The sequence below is a fragment of the Petaurus breviceps genome, unplaced genomic scaffold, assembly GCF_028583685.1.
Source record: "Petaurus breviceps papuanus isolate PSGF00001 unplaced genomic scaffold, PetGlider_PUasm1.0 186, whole genome shotgun sequence".
In the NCBI taxonomy this organism is placed as follows: domain Eukaryota; kingdom Metazoa; phylum Chordata; class Mammalia; order Diprotodontia; family Petauridae; genus Petaurus; species Petaurus breviceps.
In genome coordinates this window covers 2,648,431-2,664,622 of record NW_027185798.1, presented here as the reverse complement: position 1 = coordinate 2,664,622, position 16,192 = coordinate 2,648,431, and the positions used below count along the sequence as shown (strand labels likewise).

Below are 16,192 nucleotides of genomic sequence, written 5' to 3'. Positions count from 1 at the left end.
TCACCAGGCCTTCTGTGTCAGGGTTTCATCTTCTTCCCTCTCCTTGCTGGTGTCCTCTGGAGCAGAGATTCACCCCCTTTTCTGGGTCACGTACCCCTTGGAAGCCTCCAGGCCCACCCCTTCTCAGAATCATTCTTTCAAGTGCACGCAATCCATAGGATTACAGAGGAAACCAATTTTATTGAAACACAAGTCTCAAAATATTTTTTAAAACAAGATTCTAGACCCCAGGTTCCGAATTCCTGATCTAGACCCTCTCCTCCCCAGACAGGGTGAGGTGGGTAGGACCATCCTTTCTCATTCTAGAATTTGTGTTTCTCTGTTTCCAACTTCACATAAGGCATGTGTCAGAGAAGCTAAAGCAGTGGGACCCCTGAGGGAGACACAGGAGGCAGCTTGTGCCAGCCAAGTTAAGCCCCCGCCAGCACCTTTACCAGCATCTTCCCTCAGACCCAGACAGAGGCCCAGGAGGCTAAAGCTAAGAGCCTTGGGAATAGCCAGGCTTCTAGCCCACTGTCCTCAGCTGATATGCCGGGGAAGTGGCTCCTGCAGGGCCTGCAGCCACAGCAAGTGAAGACCCAGAGAAGGGAGGCTCTGGCCCTGTTGAGGCCATGTTTGGAGAGGGATGGAGAGAAAGGAGGAGATGGTGAAAAGCGTCCACGTCTGCTTTCTGCTGCCCCTGAGGAGCCAAGGACCGCGCCATCCAGCTCGCAGCTGAAGTCTACCCTGTGTATTGTCTCCCCGACAGAAGGGGAGGCCTCTGAGAGCGAGGACTGCCTTGCTCTATATTTGTTCTCATTTGCACTTCTTCAGTCAGCCCAACCTACAAGTCTTTTTTGTGTGAAAAACTGTCTAGACCAGGGGTCGGCAAACTGCTCCCAATGGTTTCTACATTTTTAAATAGTGCTTTATTGTATGAAAGATGGAAAACAAGCTGTTGGCCCTCCACTGTAGCTTGCTGACCCCGAGTCTAGACGGGCTGTCTGCCGTCGAACGCAAGTGGAGAGTTTCATGTTTGTCCCTATTAAGTGTGAGCTGGTTCTGTCCTGCCCTTTGTTTTACTGAGCCTGGCAAGGTCACAAGTGCGTCGCTTCTGCTCACTGGCCAGTTTGTCAAGCGTGCCATCTCTTCCTTAAAGAGACTGAGAAAAACATACTGGCCATTTCAGAGCCCCGCGGAAAGGTAGGGGGATACGCATTTACACAGCACCTGCTGTCCACCAGGCACCAAGAAGGCTTTGTTTTCCAAGTAATAACTCGTTTGTTTTTATAACAGCTCTGGGGAGCAGGTGCCTTTATCCCCATTTTACCATTACAGAGTCACATAACTAGCCAGTGTCTGAGGTCAGATTTGAGCTCGGGTCTTCCTAAGTTGAGGCCTGGCATTCGGGCCGCTGCACTGCCAGCGGCCTCTGACTGACGGGCTTCCGCCGGCCTGCAGAAGCCTGAGCTGTTCTCCGGGGACCCCTTTGGTTATTTTCCTAAGCCTTTTTCAGAATGGATTGCTTTATGTTCCCCAAATTGCTGTGCAGCCCAGCTTTTCGCTGCTCAGTGTACGTATTCATACCATTTCCTTTAAGCTCTGCACACATCAGAATGCTTTGCCCACAGTAGGTCAGCAGCAGTTTCCTACTGTCTGGTTTTAGGAGATCAGGGGTTTTGGCTACTTAGGGCCTGCTGGAAAGGAGTGAGTGGATTGATGTGTTAGAACAGTTTGCAGACTGCGTCAAGTTGTGCACCAGGTGTGAAAAAGCCATTTATGAAAAGTTGAGAGGTTACCCCAGTGTTAGGAAATCTCCTTTCATCCTTCCTCCTCTAGGCATAAGAGGCTGAAAATTAGGCACCATGTCATGTTTGTAGAGAACAGAGACTGTTCGCCCCCAACGCAGACACCTCTCTTTGGACATCTCATATTGAGCTTTGCAGGCCAAAGCCAGATGGGCTCAGTGGGGGTGGGGAGCCTACGGCTGCTGTCACAGGGCCACACTTGAGAAGCTGGAGGGCCATCTGTGGCTTCAGGGCTGTAGGTTCCCCGCCCCGGTAGGGTCTGAAGTCTGCTCATTCCATATGCTGTGTGTGCCCTGTCCTTTTAGGATGTCTGTAGCTGAGCAAAATGACTGTTCCTTCTTCCTCCAGATTTCAGAGACAGATGTCTGAACCTTGCCACTCCTTTCCTCCTGGTGACAATCGTCCAGGGTACCACCGACAGATGTCCGAGCCTATCGTCCCTGCAGCTCCCCCGCCACCTCAGGGATTCAAACAAGAGTATCCTGACCCTCTCTATGAGCATGGCACTCCAGGCATACCTGGAGTGCCACCGACACATGGCTACCAGTCACCAATGGGCATCAAGCAGGAGCCCAGGGATTACTGCATTGATTCAGGTTTGTATGGACAGTTTCTGAGCTCTGACTGGGTGCGAGGCGCTGTACAAAGGCATGGTGGGGGTGGGGGTGGGGCAAAGAAAGACAAGACCTGTTATCCTCAAGGGGCCATAATCTAGTAGGTGAGACAGGACATTCAGAGGAGTAACTGCACAGAGAAGGATGCAGGTCGCGACCCCCAGTCTAAGAAGCACTAGTTCTGGGCCTCCTCCAACCTCCTTAGTAGGGGGAAGGGAGGTGAGAGAAACTGCATCCGTCATAAAAGAAGAAATATTCTAACGGAGCATTGCAGAAGATTTCAGGAAATGTAGACCCATTGGTTCCAGCTCCAGGCTGGGCCAGGCTCACCTGCAGATCCTGAGATCACCACCCTCCCTGCTTCAGATTTGGGCTGTTCTGCCCTGCCCCACCCTCGGACCGGCTTGTTTGGATGCCAGACATGCAGGCCAGCAAAGGGAAGGAAAGCAGCAGCTCAGGATCATCCCGGTGGGGCCTCCACCAGGCCCCTCAGGGCCCTGCCTCCAGGATGCCATGGTGACAGACTGTGTTCCCAATAAAAGCTCTCATTTTTAGGAAGCTGCTTCCAAAACTGATTAGACCTGGGAGCAGTCGGGGGAGGTATATTTCATTATTGCTTGTAGCCTTGTTCCCATCTTGTGGCAGTCTGTTGGAATCCGCCAAACTCTTGAGGGTCTCAAAATCGCTTTACAAAAGAGAGATTTGGTATTCAGTGTATCACTCTGCTTTTTATAATGAGAGGTTTTCTAAGCGTGATCTGTGATTCAGAGCTGCATGTATCCTAGCTCTGCCTGGAAAACAGACATTGTTGTTTTTCAGTGTCCCTGTTCAGTCAGTCTATCATGATGCCTCCTACCTGGGAAAAAATTCCAGTGATCTCCCAGAACCATTCAGTCACAAGCCTCAGAAGTGTGACCTGGGAAGGCAGCTCAAAAACTGGTGTTGATTCACAGAAAGTATTGTTAGAGCTTCAGCTTAAATAAGCATGTTAGAAACCAGCCCCTGAGGGACCCACTTTGGCAGGTGAGCCCTTTAGGGAAGAAGGGAATGGAATTTGCCTCTTGGTCATGACAGGATTGGTTGCTGTCTTTTCACTTTTCTCCTTCTCTCCCCCGGATGACTGGGGGCTCCATTCTGCTCTGCCCCCAGATCGTGTGACGGGGACGTTTTCAGAGTCTGTGGCCTCTGCAAGCACTAATGCTGACCTCTTTGTGCCCCTCGCCGGCCCAGGCTGCCCAAGGCAGAGTGGCTTCTCTTTGAGGGGCCTGGTCTGCAAGAACCTTTATTCCTTTTACAGAAGGAGACTAGAATGTTCTGTCATCCTCCCCCAGATCAAGTTTAGCACATGTCAGACACCTGTTAGAAGGAGTGAACGGTCAGCCTATCAGGGCGCTGGCTGCTTCAGGCCTGAGAACCACCCAGCCCCAGGGAGGGACATTTGTCCCACTCGGATTTTCATGGCAGTTCTCATCCAACCCTTTGTGATACTTCTTGGAGTTCATGTGACCAGCTTCTCACACTCAGAGTAGCTCCTCCTGAGACTCGGGACACAGTTTTTTTCAGCTGGCTTGTTTCTCAGATGATTTTCAGACAGTTCAAAGTAAGATTTGCACGTTGCCGTGTGCACATTCTTCAAACCTGAGGCAGTTTGTGGTGGCTCTAGAGAGTGGGGACATAGGAGTTTGCTCACCCAACGTGGGCATGTTGATCTGCCTTTGTTACTGATGGACAGTGTGATCAGGAACTCTCCAGAGAAAATGGTGCTTGAGTGGGCTCTTGGTTCACTTTAATACTCTTAGAAGATGGTTGAAATAGCCTTGCCAAACCCTCCAAATCTCCCCGTACGGCTTGCATTCGGCCCTTCTTTAAATCCCCTAATCTCTTAGGTCTAAAAATACTCTGACCTCTGAATGTGAACATGGCATCTATTGGTGGGGCAGATGGGGAGACTTCTCAAGCTGCTGCGCCTCCCCGCCTAGCCCCAGGCAGCCTGGAAGGATTGCAGAGCTCCTCTTTCTTACAGTTAGACACTTTCAAAATGAAGGGTCTCCGTGTTTACCACAGATAGTGGGAAAGGTGCTCTCGTCTGCCTATCAGCATGGGCCGCTGGCACTCTCAGGCCCCTCCATTTGACCCTCTGTTTGCCCAGGGTTTCCCCCGATGCCCAGACTTCTCTCTTTGGCACTGTTAAATAGGAAGGAAACTATGAACCCCAAGCAGACACCTAAGATCTTAGATTCTCCCCCTGCCCCTCTTGCTTCCATCCACTAAGGCTGATCTTCCTTGTTCCTTTCCCACATTGTTTCTTGGATTCATGCTTACATCGCTGCCATTGGGGGACCAAAAAGGCCTATCTATATAGAGTGGATGGTTTAAGGGGCCAGCTCCTTGAGACACTCCCCCACCCAGGGTTCAGCTGTCAAATGGATGTTTCTGTTCCTCTGATACCTCTTTCTGCTTTGTTTTCAGAAGTGCCTAACTGCCAGTCATCCTACATGAGAGGAGGCTATTTCTCCAGCAGCCATGATGGTAAGCAGCTAACCTTTGGGGCTGTGTGGCCCCAAGTAAGCCCAGAGTCATGCGTGTCAGAAGCTAACATTTCCTATCCCAGGCTCAACTGTGTTTATGTAATGGGTGCTGAGGTTAGTGGAGCTGTCAGAAGCACCAAGGAGGTTTCTGAAGCTTTGTTTAGACACTGCACCATGGGGAGGTCATATTGACACCATGTTTGCTCATCTCTCACATGACAAGGGCCAGACCTCCTTGCACTCGGCACAGCCCCTTCCCATGAGCTCCTGGTCTTCACGTGGCAGCCATCCCTGACTGACAAACGTGTGCAGACATAAGCAGACTGGTCCTTGAATAGTGGACACACTGGGCTCTAGAGTGTCCACTCCTTGAGGGCTGGGACTCTTTTCATCTTTGTCTTTGTGTCTCTGTTTTTAATTACCTGTCACTGGTTTGGGCATATAGTAGGTTCCTAGTACATTTGTGATAAGCTGAACTAAATGGAATCATTTTTGCATTTGAAGACTTTCTGACTTGAGGTTGAACTTCTATGAGTCCCACTGTGATACAGCTTCCAAAGCCATTGGTAGGTATCAGAGGAGGACTTAAGACATTAGGAGAAGGTGAAGATTACATCACCTTTTTAGGGTCACTGAATAGAGTTGGGATTATGTTGCTGTAAATAGTTTTATTTAGACAAAGGAAGGCCTGGGGATGAAGTCTTTGAATTATGATCCTGACTTAGGCAGGGCTCAGGAAAACAAAATGTAATTGCATTTGTCATTGCCTTGATAAGTAGCTGTCACCCTGAAGGGGGCCACGTGGTAAAGAGCAAACCACTGATAACTTGGCTTAGTGAAGGGAGAGGAGGCTCCATGTAGAACATGAGCTAACACGACAGATAGAGAACAGAATGTCTTGGCATTCTTAAATGAAGATTGTGCTGCCGACCTACTGTCGGTGAGTCATGTGCTTTGATCCTTGAAGGGTCGGAAATCTCATCCTTTGGGCTCTCCCTCCTCTGCTGAGGCCCTTGGGCCCTCCACTGCCCCCTTGGTAGGCTGCCTTCATGGATTGCTATGATCCCAATGTAAAATGTCCAACACAAGATATGATCTGAGGGGCATAGCTGGCCAGCCCTCGGCCTGCAGATGCAGCCGTGGACCACCGCTGGTGAAGGTTTTCTTAGCTTAGCTATCACTGATGCCATTAGTCAGACTGAGGGTCACTCCACTCCCAGGCAGAGGCATTAGACAGGGTCTCAAGAGGAGGGCAGAAGCTACGTTAGCACGTATAGCATGGCTTGTTGATGAGGCATCTCGGCCTCCACCCCGCTGAATAGAAAGCCAGCTTTGTTTCAGGAGTGTCCTTCATGCAGGGTTACAATATTTGTATCAACTCACATGAACCTCCTTTCCATAGAATTGGGAAATTTGAGTGGAAGAGATTGTTGGCAGTCCTAAGAAGGACTGGGTTTTATGGGAGTCATTAGCTCGGAACAGCATTGTTCTTCACACCAAGATCCATGGTAGATTGCAGCCCCAGAAATGGTCATGTTGGCTTCTAAGAGAGTGTCCAGTCACTGGCGAGAAAGAACTGCCCATTGGCTGGCTGCTTCAGCCAGGCCCAGGTAGGAGGGACTCACTTCCAAGCTCCATCAACTGGTGTTGGCGATAGTCAACTGAGGGGCAGAAAAAGAGGATGGGAAGTGTTTCGTATGATTGCCCCGCTTAGGAGAAGAGTGTGTACCTGAAGATGGTGTTTTGGGACATGCATGGGGTTGCTCTGTGCACACAGCTCAGCCTGGGTACTTTCTTCCTATCTCCTCACTTCCATCCCCCAGACAGACTTCATTCAGAAGGCAGGTGTGTTCTTTGAGGCCGGTCTAATCGACTACTTTAAATTAGCCCACCATGTTTTTCTCATCCTTGGATGATGCCTATAGAAGCAGTCAGAGAAACAAGTGTCTGTGATCACATCTGCGATCAATCTCAGTGGTACCATTCCCTCCTCTTGCTGCCACCATGAACCCTTTCATGCTTCCCCACCTCCTACCTAAAACATGTACCTCCTTCCTGTCCACAACCACTAATGCAGAGGTAACTGACATTTCACCCAAACTCACAGCAACTGCCAGATATTTCAGCAAGAGGCATGAAGCCACCTGGACAGGCAGGCCTGCCCCGGAGGAGTCCAGGAAGCTGTACCTAGCGTCTAATTTAGACTCCCCTTTTTTCCTTTCTATACTGTGCGTATTTTAGTCTTTGAGAGAGGAAAAAAAGACCCTAAAAATAACCTGCTAATTTAAGCAGGCCTGTGCACTTTGAAATATGGCGTTGGACTCTCCAACTTAGATTCTGAGTTTGTGTTTCCAGAGCTGAAACGTAAAATTAGTGGATAGGAACAGATTTTGAGAGAATATGTAATTTGGCATTCTACCTGTGGCCTTAGACTACAAAAATAAGACCAAATAACTGGCATTTATAGAACACTTTGAGGCTTTGTGAGCATTTAATTTATATACAGGGCGTCCCCAAAGTCATAGTGCAGCCTAAAGCTGCAGTAGCTTCATGACTTAATCATTGTGTGTGTGTGTGTGTGTGTGCGTGCGCATGCGTGAGATGTGTGATTTAATCCTCACACCATCTCAGAAGTTCTGCGGGTCTTGTCCCTACTTAATAAGGAGACTGAAGCTTGTAGCACTTGTGGGATTTCCCATGGTTACACGATCCAGGCCCTTCCCTACTCAAGTCCAGTCTTCCTTCCACTGTATGTCTCTGATTTGTTGTTAAGTTGTACATGACTCTTCATGACCCACTGAGATTTTCTTAGCAGAGATACTGGAGTAGTTCACCATTTCTTTCTCCAACTCATTTGACAGATGAGGAAACTGAGGCAAACAGGATTAAGTGACTTGTCCAGGATCACACGGCTAGTAAGTGTCTGAGGCCAGATTTGAACTCAGGAGGATGAGTCTTCCAGGACCTGTGTTCTCTCCATTGTACCATCTAGCTCCCTGTGGCTCTGCTCCAATTCCTCTGTATCCACAAGGCTAGGAACTTGTATGGTCTCTTGTGTTCACTTAACATTAATTCAGTAAGTGTGTAGTGCCCCCTGTGTGCCGGGCACCAGATGTACCTGGCCCTGCCTTCAGGAAGCCCACAAGCTCATAGAGATGGAGAGAGTGCACAGGGACCTACAGTAACAGGCAGGGCGTGTGGAAGGCCCAGAGGAAGCGCTATGAGCTCAGAGAAGAGACACATCCCTTCCAGCTGAGACCACCAGGGAAGGGGGCAGAGAGGAGGTGACTTTGGATCTGGACCTTCAAAGGGACAGGTATGTTCTGATAGAGAAGCAGGTTGGAAGGATGAGCAGAAAGGCGGGGCAAAGGAAGCCCCAGGGGTTAAGCTTGACTAAAGTTTGGAAGAGCACAGTGCCAAACCGAGTAGCTTGGGCCCAGGCTGTGGAAGGCCTTGAATGCCGGGCTAAGAAGTGAAGGACCCTTTGAATGTTGCTAAGCATTGCAGAGATTCAATGAAAGCCATGATGGGGAAGAGGAATGGGGCATTGGAGCCTGGGCACGGAGGGGCCAGTTAAGAAACTGCTAGAGCTATATAGGGGGAGGTTCCTAATGACCTGAACATGGGGAACAGGTTCTGGTCTCCCAGCACTGTGTCCCATCAGGATGCTCTTTCAAAGTTCTGATCTCAGACTAGAGGAAATAAAAAGAAGGAAGGGAATTTTGTGGGGAAAGGGCTGAGGCGCCATCGCAGAGTCTGTGATAAGAATAGAAATGGTCTGACATTCACCCTAAGCTTGGGGAGGACAGATTTCAAAGGGTTCAGAGGAAAAGTCGGATCACAAGGGATGCCCCAAAGGAAACAACGCCACTGAGGAATAAACAGGAAAATTGTCTGAAGAGACTGACGTGCATGCCCAGAGAACTCAGTAGCCAATTGAACCAAAAAGAAGGGCAGTATGTAGTGGAGACAGGCAGCCTGAATGCTTGGCCTCACATCCCACCTGTCCCCCACCCTATATGTGTCCCAGGGAAAGGTCACACAACCTTTCGGCTCCAGACACTCTCTAAGACTGCAGAGAAGATGCTGACCTGTGTTGGTGGGTGGAGTTTCCTCTCTAGGGAGTACCCATTGCTCCATGCCCTGGTCCCGGTCCTGGTCTCATCTGTTTTTGCAACAGATGGATGCGAAGGCAGCTAACAGAATGAATCCAGAAGTAAGCGTATCATGGTGCTACCAGAAGAGTGTCAGGTGAGGATGACAGGAGGGGAGAGAAGAGGACCGGAGGACGACTTGGCCTACTGGGCAGGGGGAGTGGGCCCATCACCACAGTGGAGAAAGGCCTGAGCTGTTCACCTCTAGGCTGTTTCTGTTTTGTCACCCAAGGAGGACTGTTGGACTGGAAAGGACAAGAAAAGGAACAAATAGGAAGAGGGATAGGGACCCAGAAGGAGCTCCATGGTGAGGAAATTCCCCCAGCAATTCTGTAGCAATAACTCTCCACTGTCATTGATAAATGTGGGTCACCTGACCCAGATGCACTGCATCCCTGGGGGCTGAAAGGACTGGCACATGGGATGTCAAAGCATCATCGCTGATAGATGAAAGATCATGAAAAGGGGGAGAAGGGCTGGCAAAGGTCCCAGTTTTCAGAAAAAAGGAGGAGATGGGGAGAGTCTCATGACAGGGTTGGCATTGGTTCATGGGAAAATTCTGAGCTAGGTGAGCAGAGACAATCGGTGGACATCCAGAAAAGAATGTGATGGTTACCAAGTTCCAGAATGGGCTCATCAAGAACTAAGTTGATACAGGCCTCATCTCCTTTTCTGAAAGGTTGCTAAGTTGGTAGATTCTGGGCAGTGGTCTGGATATAAGTTTTGGCAAAGCATTTGATAAGTATCTAATGAGATTCTCTAACTAAAAATGGACAGTCTTGGGCTAAGCAATAGCATAATTAGAGGGACCTAGAGATGGTGAACAGTCATTGATGGTTTGACGGCTACATGGAAAAGAGTGGTACAGGCTTCTGGGCCTAGCTGGCCCCAGGCTGTTCAGTCCTTTTAGCGTTGCTTTGGATGAAAGTCTGTGTGGTTTGCTTAGAGCCTTTGCCAGATGACCCAGCGCTGGAGTGGGCATCAAAGTCAAGATCCAGAAAGATCTTTACAGCCTCGAGTCTTGGGCTGTATCTAAGAAAATGGAATTCAAGAGGTATTAACTTCCAAAGAAGCTACTTCATAAAGACAAAATGTCAGCATCACGGTCAGAGAGTAGTTTGTTTGAAAAGGAGCCGGAGGCCTCAGTGGACTCACAAAACTCTGGAAGTTGGTATGAGACCAGAGCCCATCATAGCAGACAGAAGTACGGGTGCAGCCCCCAGGCTGTGCTAGAGAGATGCAGAGTAGAGGACAAGTCCAAGGTGGACCACACCCAGAGTGTAGAGATGTTCAGGATGATGAACTGAGTCCAGGCCACATGCGGATCCATTGAAGCAACTGGGAATGAAAAGGCTTGGGGGGGCAGAGAGAAGGGCTCCAAGGTTTTTTTTTTAAAAGATTTCCCCCCACTGTTGTGTGGAAAAGGACAAAGACCTGTTCTCTTTGTCTCCAAAGGGAAAAACCAGGAACACTGGGTTATGATTGTAAAGAGGCAGATTGTTAGGCTGGATATCAGCAAAACTTTCCTTAGAGCAGGCAAAGAGAATCCCCTGGCCTCCACTGGAGATCTGTGAGGAAAGGCCAAGGACCAGTTATATATGGAATGGGGATTCTTTTTCCAGGTACGGGATAAACTATGATTCTGTGCTTATTCAGACCTTGTTGTTTGTCTTCAGTACGTGTGTGTGTGCGCGCGCGTGCGTGCGTGCGTGTGTTTATATGTGTGTTTCTAAGACCATTTTCTTTCATCTTACAGACTTTAGAGAATTAGTTATATTTTTGTCACTTAGCCTTGATCCCTTAACAGACTTAAATAATATTCCTGTCATTGTGTTCAGGCTAATATAATATTATATACCAAAGAGTGGCTAGGTCCCTATCCCAACCCAAAGATAAGGAAAATTTGAAATTCATAAAGATTTAGGAATCAAAAATGGCGACTTCAAGCCCCAAGAGTTTCTTAGTACTCATACCAGGAGGGCAGGTTTTGTTGATTGCTGGCATTTGTGTTCTTGGGAAAGGTAGACGAAGGGAAGCTAAGCTTAAGTTCCTTTTCCAGAGCCCAACCTTCTTCCTCATGATAGGGTTAAGTCAATTGTGAAGAGGCCTGTCCCCAGCCCTTGAGATCTGAGTTCTATAAACATCCCAGGAGCTATCTTAATAGAGCCTTTTATTCAGATTGAGTACAAATGCACAAGAGAGACGTCGGACATAAGAAGTTTGGGGCAGGGGGTCCTGGTTTTGCTTAGAGAAGGAGGAAGGGAGATGGGTATTCAAGAGAGAAAGAACGATAGTGCACCAGGGGGAAGCAACAGGCAGGGTATTTCTGCTGTGGACTTGTGTGGGCACTGGACCTGGATTTAGATCACTCTAAGGACTTCCAGGAGCTTTCCATTGCTTACTGAGTGGTTACTCTGCTTAATGCATTCAGCAGCCAGATCCACACTAACACACCAGCTTTCCTCTTGTCTTGCTCCAGGGTCACGGAATCTGGGGCTCTCCCCATCTCCCAGTCCCCTCTTTAAAAAATGTAAAAACTCTGTTGGTCCAGTCTAAGAAACAGAAGATTGTTTCAGTTGGCTTTTCATGACAAGAGATTGCTTCAGTGACCTTAGCTGAGAGAGCACAACCTCTGAAACTATGGGCTAAAAACAGCTTCAGGCACCGGAAAGGGCCCTTCTTAAAATGCTTCTTTCTCTTAAAGGATGGCTGTGCTTCTGTCGTTTACCCCCCACACACACACACACACACTTTACTGTATTTCTTTAGGTTTTTAGATTAATTTGGATTTGGACTCTGAAACTCAATAGGGTGGACATTTCCACGTGCACAGTAGAGCCGAAAGAGAGGGTTGTACATCAAGCTACGAGTCTTTTGTGGACAGCTGGTTTTGCTTTTTATTAGATAATAAACTCAAGCTCCCCTGCTTGTCTGCCCTTCTTTTAATCTTCCTTCTGTTCTTTTGCCTCTGTTTTTTTTTAGAGATGCATTAATGACCCTCATTTTTTTTTTGAGAGGGGGTTGGCCACCATCCTCTCCACGTTTCCCTCCATCACTTCTGATTTTAGTTCTTCCAGGGGTGGTGCTGACTGCACAAAAAGAAGGAGCCACCATGTTTTGGGCTTCCCGGACGTCCCCTCCCCTCCAGGCAGAGATTGCCCTCAAGGAGGTAGATGGCCTGGCTTCCCTTGGAAGTGTTCACTGATTCTTTTCAGCCACTGATGCTGTCAGAGGGGATGGAGTTAAGTTAGGCCTGGAGCCAGAGAATCTGCAGCGTTCACACTCGACTTGACACTTAGCAGGCATGGGAAAACCGTGAGCAAGTGCCTTCTCTGTGTGCCTTCAAAGGTTCCCAGGCTTGGTGTTTCAGAGTGTAGGAGGGTCACAGTCTTCATCGAAGGAGAGAGCTCCCTCCCACATTGGTAGCTTCTCACACCTAGGAAATGGACTGGCCTTTGCATATTTGTGCCTCTGATCTTACCTGGAAATGTTGGAGATGGAGTAGGATGCCCCATCATGATCCTAGAGAGAGTTCCAAGGCTCTGGAATTTCAGATCTTCCTTCTTAGTCTTGCCTTTTTTCCTTCCATAATATTCTACCTTGTTTGGAAAATCTTGTCATTCCTTCTCTTTCTTTTTTGGAGGCAGTCGGGGTTAAGTGACTTGCTAAGGTCACACAGCTAGTAAGTGTCTGAGATCAGATTTGAACAACTCAGGTTCTCCTGACTCCAGAATCAGTGTTCCACCTGACTGTCACTACTTGTAAATTTGTTTAGAGAGTTATGTGACCCTGGGCAAGTCATTTATCCTGTCAGGGCTTGCTGTTCCTCGGCTGTGGGGCCCCTTCTTCACTCCTAGATGCTTTTCTACAGGCCTCCAGCCATTTAGTGGCTCTCTCCTGGATGGACTTTTTCTTGGTTCTTATTTTTGGGGTGCTGTAGAACGGCCAACACGTGAGATTTGTGGCACTGGTTTTCTTTATAGAGAGTTATCAGAAAGTCAAAACTGGCACTTGCCCAAGAAGAGGCTGTCAGGGTCCTAGGTGTGCGGTAGTCTCCTCAGATCACCTCTGAGCCGCCGGTGTTTGCATTGGGACGGCAGTCACCCTTGATCCCTGCTTAAGCCCTGTCAGCCTTAGCAAAAACAGATTCCCTCTGGGGCTTGGAGCTCCATCAGCCCCTTTAGCACAGGAAGACCTAAGTCTTTAGAAGGCCCTCAGACTCTGAGCCTGGATGCAGCAGCACCATGTCAGCAGATTGTATCACCTTATTTCAGTCTTCACAACTAAGGGTCTAATAGAGAAATAAGTTGAGATCTTTCACAACCAAATGTTCCACCTTTTTCTCTGAATCTCCCAACCAGGTTTTTCATGTGACAAAGACCCTCGATTGTACTTTGATGACACCTGTGTTGTACCAGAGAGGCTGGAGGGTAAGTTGATAAAGGGAGAGAGGGAGGGAAGGAGGGAGCGAGGCCAAACAAGTTAATGAGCCATCTTTCAGATTGCCTCAGTGCCTTCACATGGCAGTTACTGAGTCTCTTTGTCCAACAGGCAAAGTCAAACAGGAACCCACCATGTACCGGGAAGGTCCCCCTTACCAGAGACGAGGCTCCCTCCAGCTCTGGCAGTTCCTGGTTACTCTCCTCGATGACCCAGCCAACGCCCACTTCATTGCCTGGACAGGCCGAGGCATGGAGTTCAAGCTGATAGAACCAGAAGAGGTATGAGTTTTGTCATCCAGACGGGGTGGTCGTTGAGTTTATTCTGGCTTCCTTTTGGAGGCCCTTCCCAGCTGGGCTCAGTTCTTGACCACAGAGATCTCTTCTCACAGGCCACCTTGGGATGGTAATAGAGAGTTTTTGGTGAGCATCTCTACCGAAAAGCTTCAAGTAAGAGCCAGTGCTTTTCTCTGACTCTGCTCTTCTGCCAAGATTCCTACAGTGGGGGTAGAAGCCCATTTGGCTCCATTTCTCTTCCCCAACACCCCCACTTGGGAGGCCTTGGCAATGGGTTATGGGGGCAGCCCTGGCCTAGAGAGGCAGCACACACCAGAACTGTCCAGTCAGTTGTGTGAGCTGAATCAGCCTTGGGATGGTTTGTGGCCTCGGAATGGTTTGCAGATAACCCAAACCTCCATTGTAAATAACCCATTCTCCTCCCTGTTGACTCAAACCCTGGCCATAAAGGCCTCCACGTGGAACCGCTCCCATTTCCTCTTGCCCCCAAAATAGACTCCAAGCTCTTAATGAGGAAGGAAAGGGCTCGCAGCTCTGCTCCCCTTTCCTGAGTACCACATGAATCAAGAAATCAGGTTGGCCTTTGGGTCTGGCATGCTGAAAGGCCAGCTTTATCTTCTAGTTATTCTAAATGGAGAAGAGCGTAAAGAAACCGGGCTATTGGGCAGAAGAGAGGAAGTGTTCTCTGCACTATCTGAGGGCTGTGTGGCCTGAAGCGTAAAATCGCCGTTCACGGGGCGAAGCTAGGAGAGTGGAAAGATGAGAACAACTTTAGCGCCTTCATAGGAAATCTGGCACGCAAATTAATTCAGCTCAGCAAGGACTGAGCACCTGCTGCAGGGAGGGTGCTGTATTTGGCACTTAGGGAGTTGGAAAATCTTGATAAAATAGAATCCCTGACTTCCTGGAGCTCAGAGCCAAGTAAGGAGTCTTAGTAAGGAAGACTTACAGGCAGATCACCCCCATGCAGTGTGACCCAAGTTCATTAATGGGGAGCCCCTTTATCGTTGGGCTTCAGGGAAGGCTTCATGTAAGAGGTGGTGTGAGTCAGGCTTTAAGAATGGGCTTGGGGGCAGCTAGGTGGCACAGTGAATAGAGCACTGGCCCTGGATGGAGGAGGACCTGGGTTCGGATCCAGCCTCAGAAACTTAACACAAAAACTAGCCGCATGACCTTGGGCAAGTCACTTAACCCCGATTGCCCTCCAGAAAAAAGCAAAAAAATTGGGCTTGGCTGTCAGAAAAGGGAGGAGGAGGATATTACAAGGGATGGGATGGCCTGCACAGAGGCATCAGTGGTAGGAAAGGGGGAGGAGGAAGGTGCAGCAGTCTCTGGAGTAGAACGAGCCCAGGCCCAATAGTAAATAACAAGAAATAAGGACAAGACAACAGTGATCCCCCAGTTGTGTCCATTGTGTGGGCCAAGGTGTTCGGACTTCTTCAGTCTATAACTATAGAAGATTGGAAAGCAGGTTCTCAGGGACTGAAGTCTTTAAGAGGCTGGTTAAGGACTACCCAGTGTGCTTCCCTGGAAAGCCCCAGCTCTAAGGAAGGCTTCTGTGGTTATCCTAACCTCTGTTATCACGAGATAGAATGAGTCATTCTGTGTCCATCAAGACCCAGCCCAGCTCCAGAGCCAGAGGGATGATTCAAGGACAATGGTTAAGTTACATAAGCTGCATTAGGGTTCTGGTGAAGAGAGAGAAAAGAAGGGGGTGGCTGATTCTTCACAGATCCCTCACTCAGCTCTAAGACTATGTGTCCTGTATCCCTTCAGCGCCACAGCTGCAACCGAGTGAGGGGGAGAGCCTGGGGCCTTGAATCCAGCAGACCTAGCTGGGCCCCACATTATCCTGTGGGTAGCCCCTTTGTTACAACAGGCTCAGATCTAAGCAGATTGTGCAGCAGCAGGTGAACTGGGCTCTGAGCCTCTGGACCACTGATGCTGGGATGTGCTGGGCCGCCCTGCCACCAGCCCCCCAGTCAGTAAGGAAGATGGCGATCAGAGGGACGGAGCCGAAAGACCAGACAGCTTTCTGATTTAATGAGGAAACTGTCCTCTAGAGAACTAACGGGAAAGACCATGTGACCACGACATAAGTGAGGAAATGGCCCCTCTGGGTGGCCTGAATAAGCGAGCAAATTAGTGTATTAAGCGCCTACTGTGCTGGACCCTTTTAAGTCTCCTTAAACTAATTGACTTTTCTTCCACCTGCCCCCAACTCAGTGAGGCCTCTTCCTGTCCTGTTCCCGTGTCCAAATTTGTCTCTATTAATGACTGCTGTTGTTCTCTGGAACATGCCTTTATCAATTCCCCAGGTGGTTTGGGGGTCTCGCCCTGCATAGTCCAGGACAAGGCCAGGTTTTCTAAGTA

The 16,192-nt window shown here is 49.0% G+C and overlaps 1 protein-coding gene across 3 annotated transcripts in view; it reads left to right on the top strand.

The window, feature by feature from the left end:
* The window catches only part of ETV5 (ETS variant transcription factor 5), a 69,726-nt gene that overhangs the window by 45,509 nt on the left and 8,025 nt on the right, over positions 1 to 16,192 (top strand). For all 3 annotated transcript variants that reach the window (XM_069089375.1, XM_069089377.1, XM_069089376.1), the window contains 4 exons: positions 2,136 to 2,383; positions 4,871 to 4,930; positions 13,445 to 13,513; positions 13,635 to 13,804. In XM_069089375.1, coding sequence (XP_068945476.1) covers positions 2,136 to 2,383; positions 4,871 to 4,930; positions 13,445 to 13,513; positions 13,635 to 13,804 — 547 coding nt within the window. The remainder of the gene's footprint in view (positions 1 to 2,135; positions 2,384 to 4,870; positions 4,931 to 13,444; positions 13,514 to 13,634; positions 13,805 to 16,192) is intronic.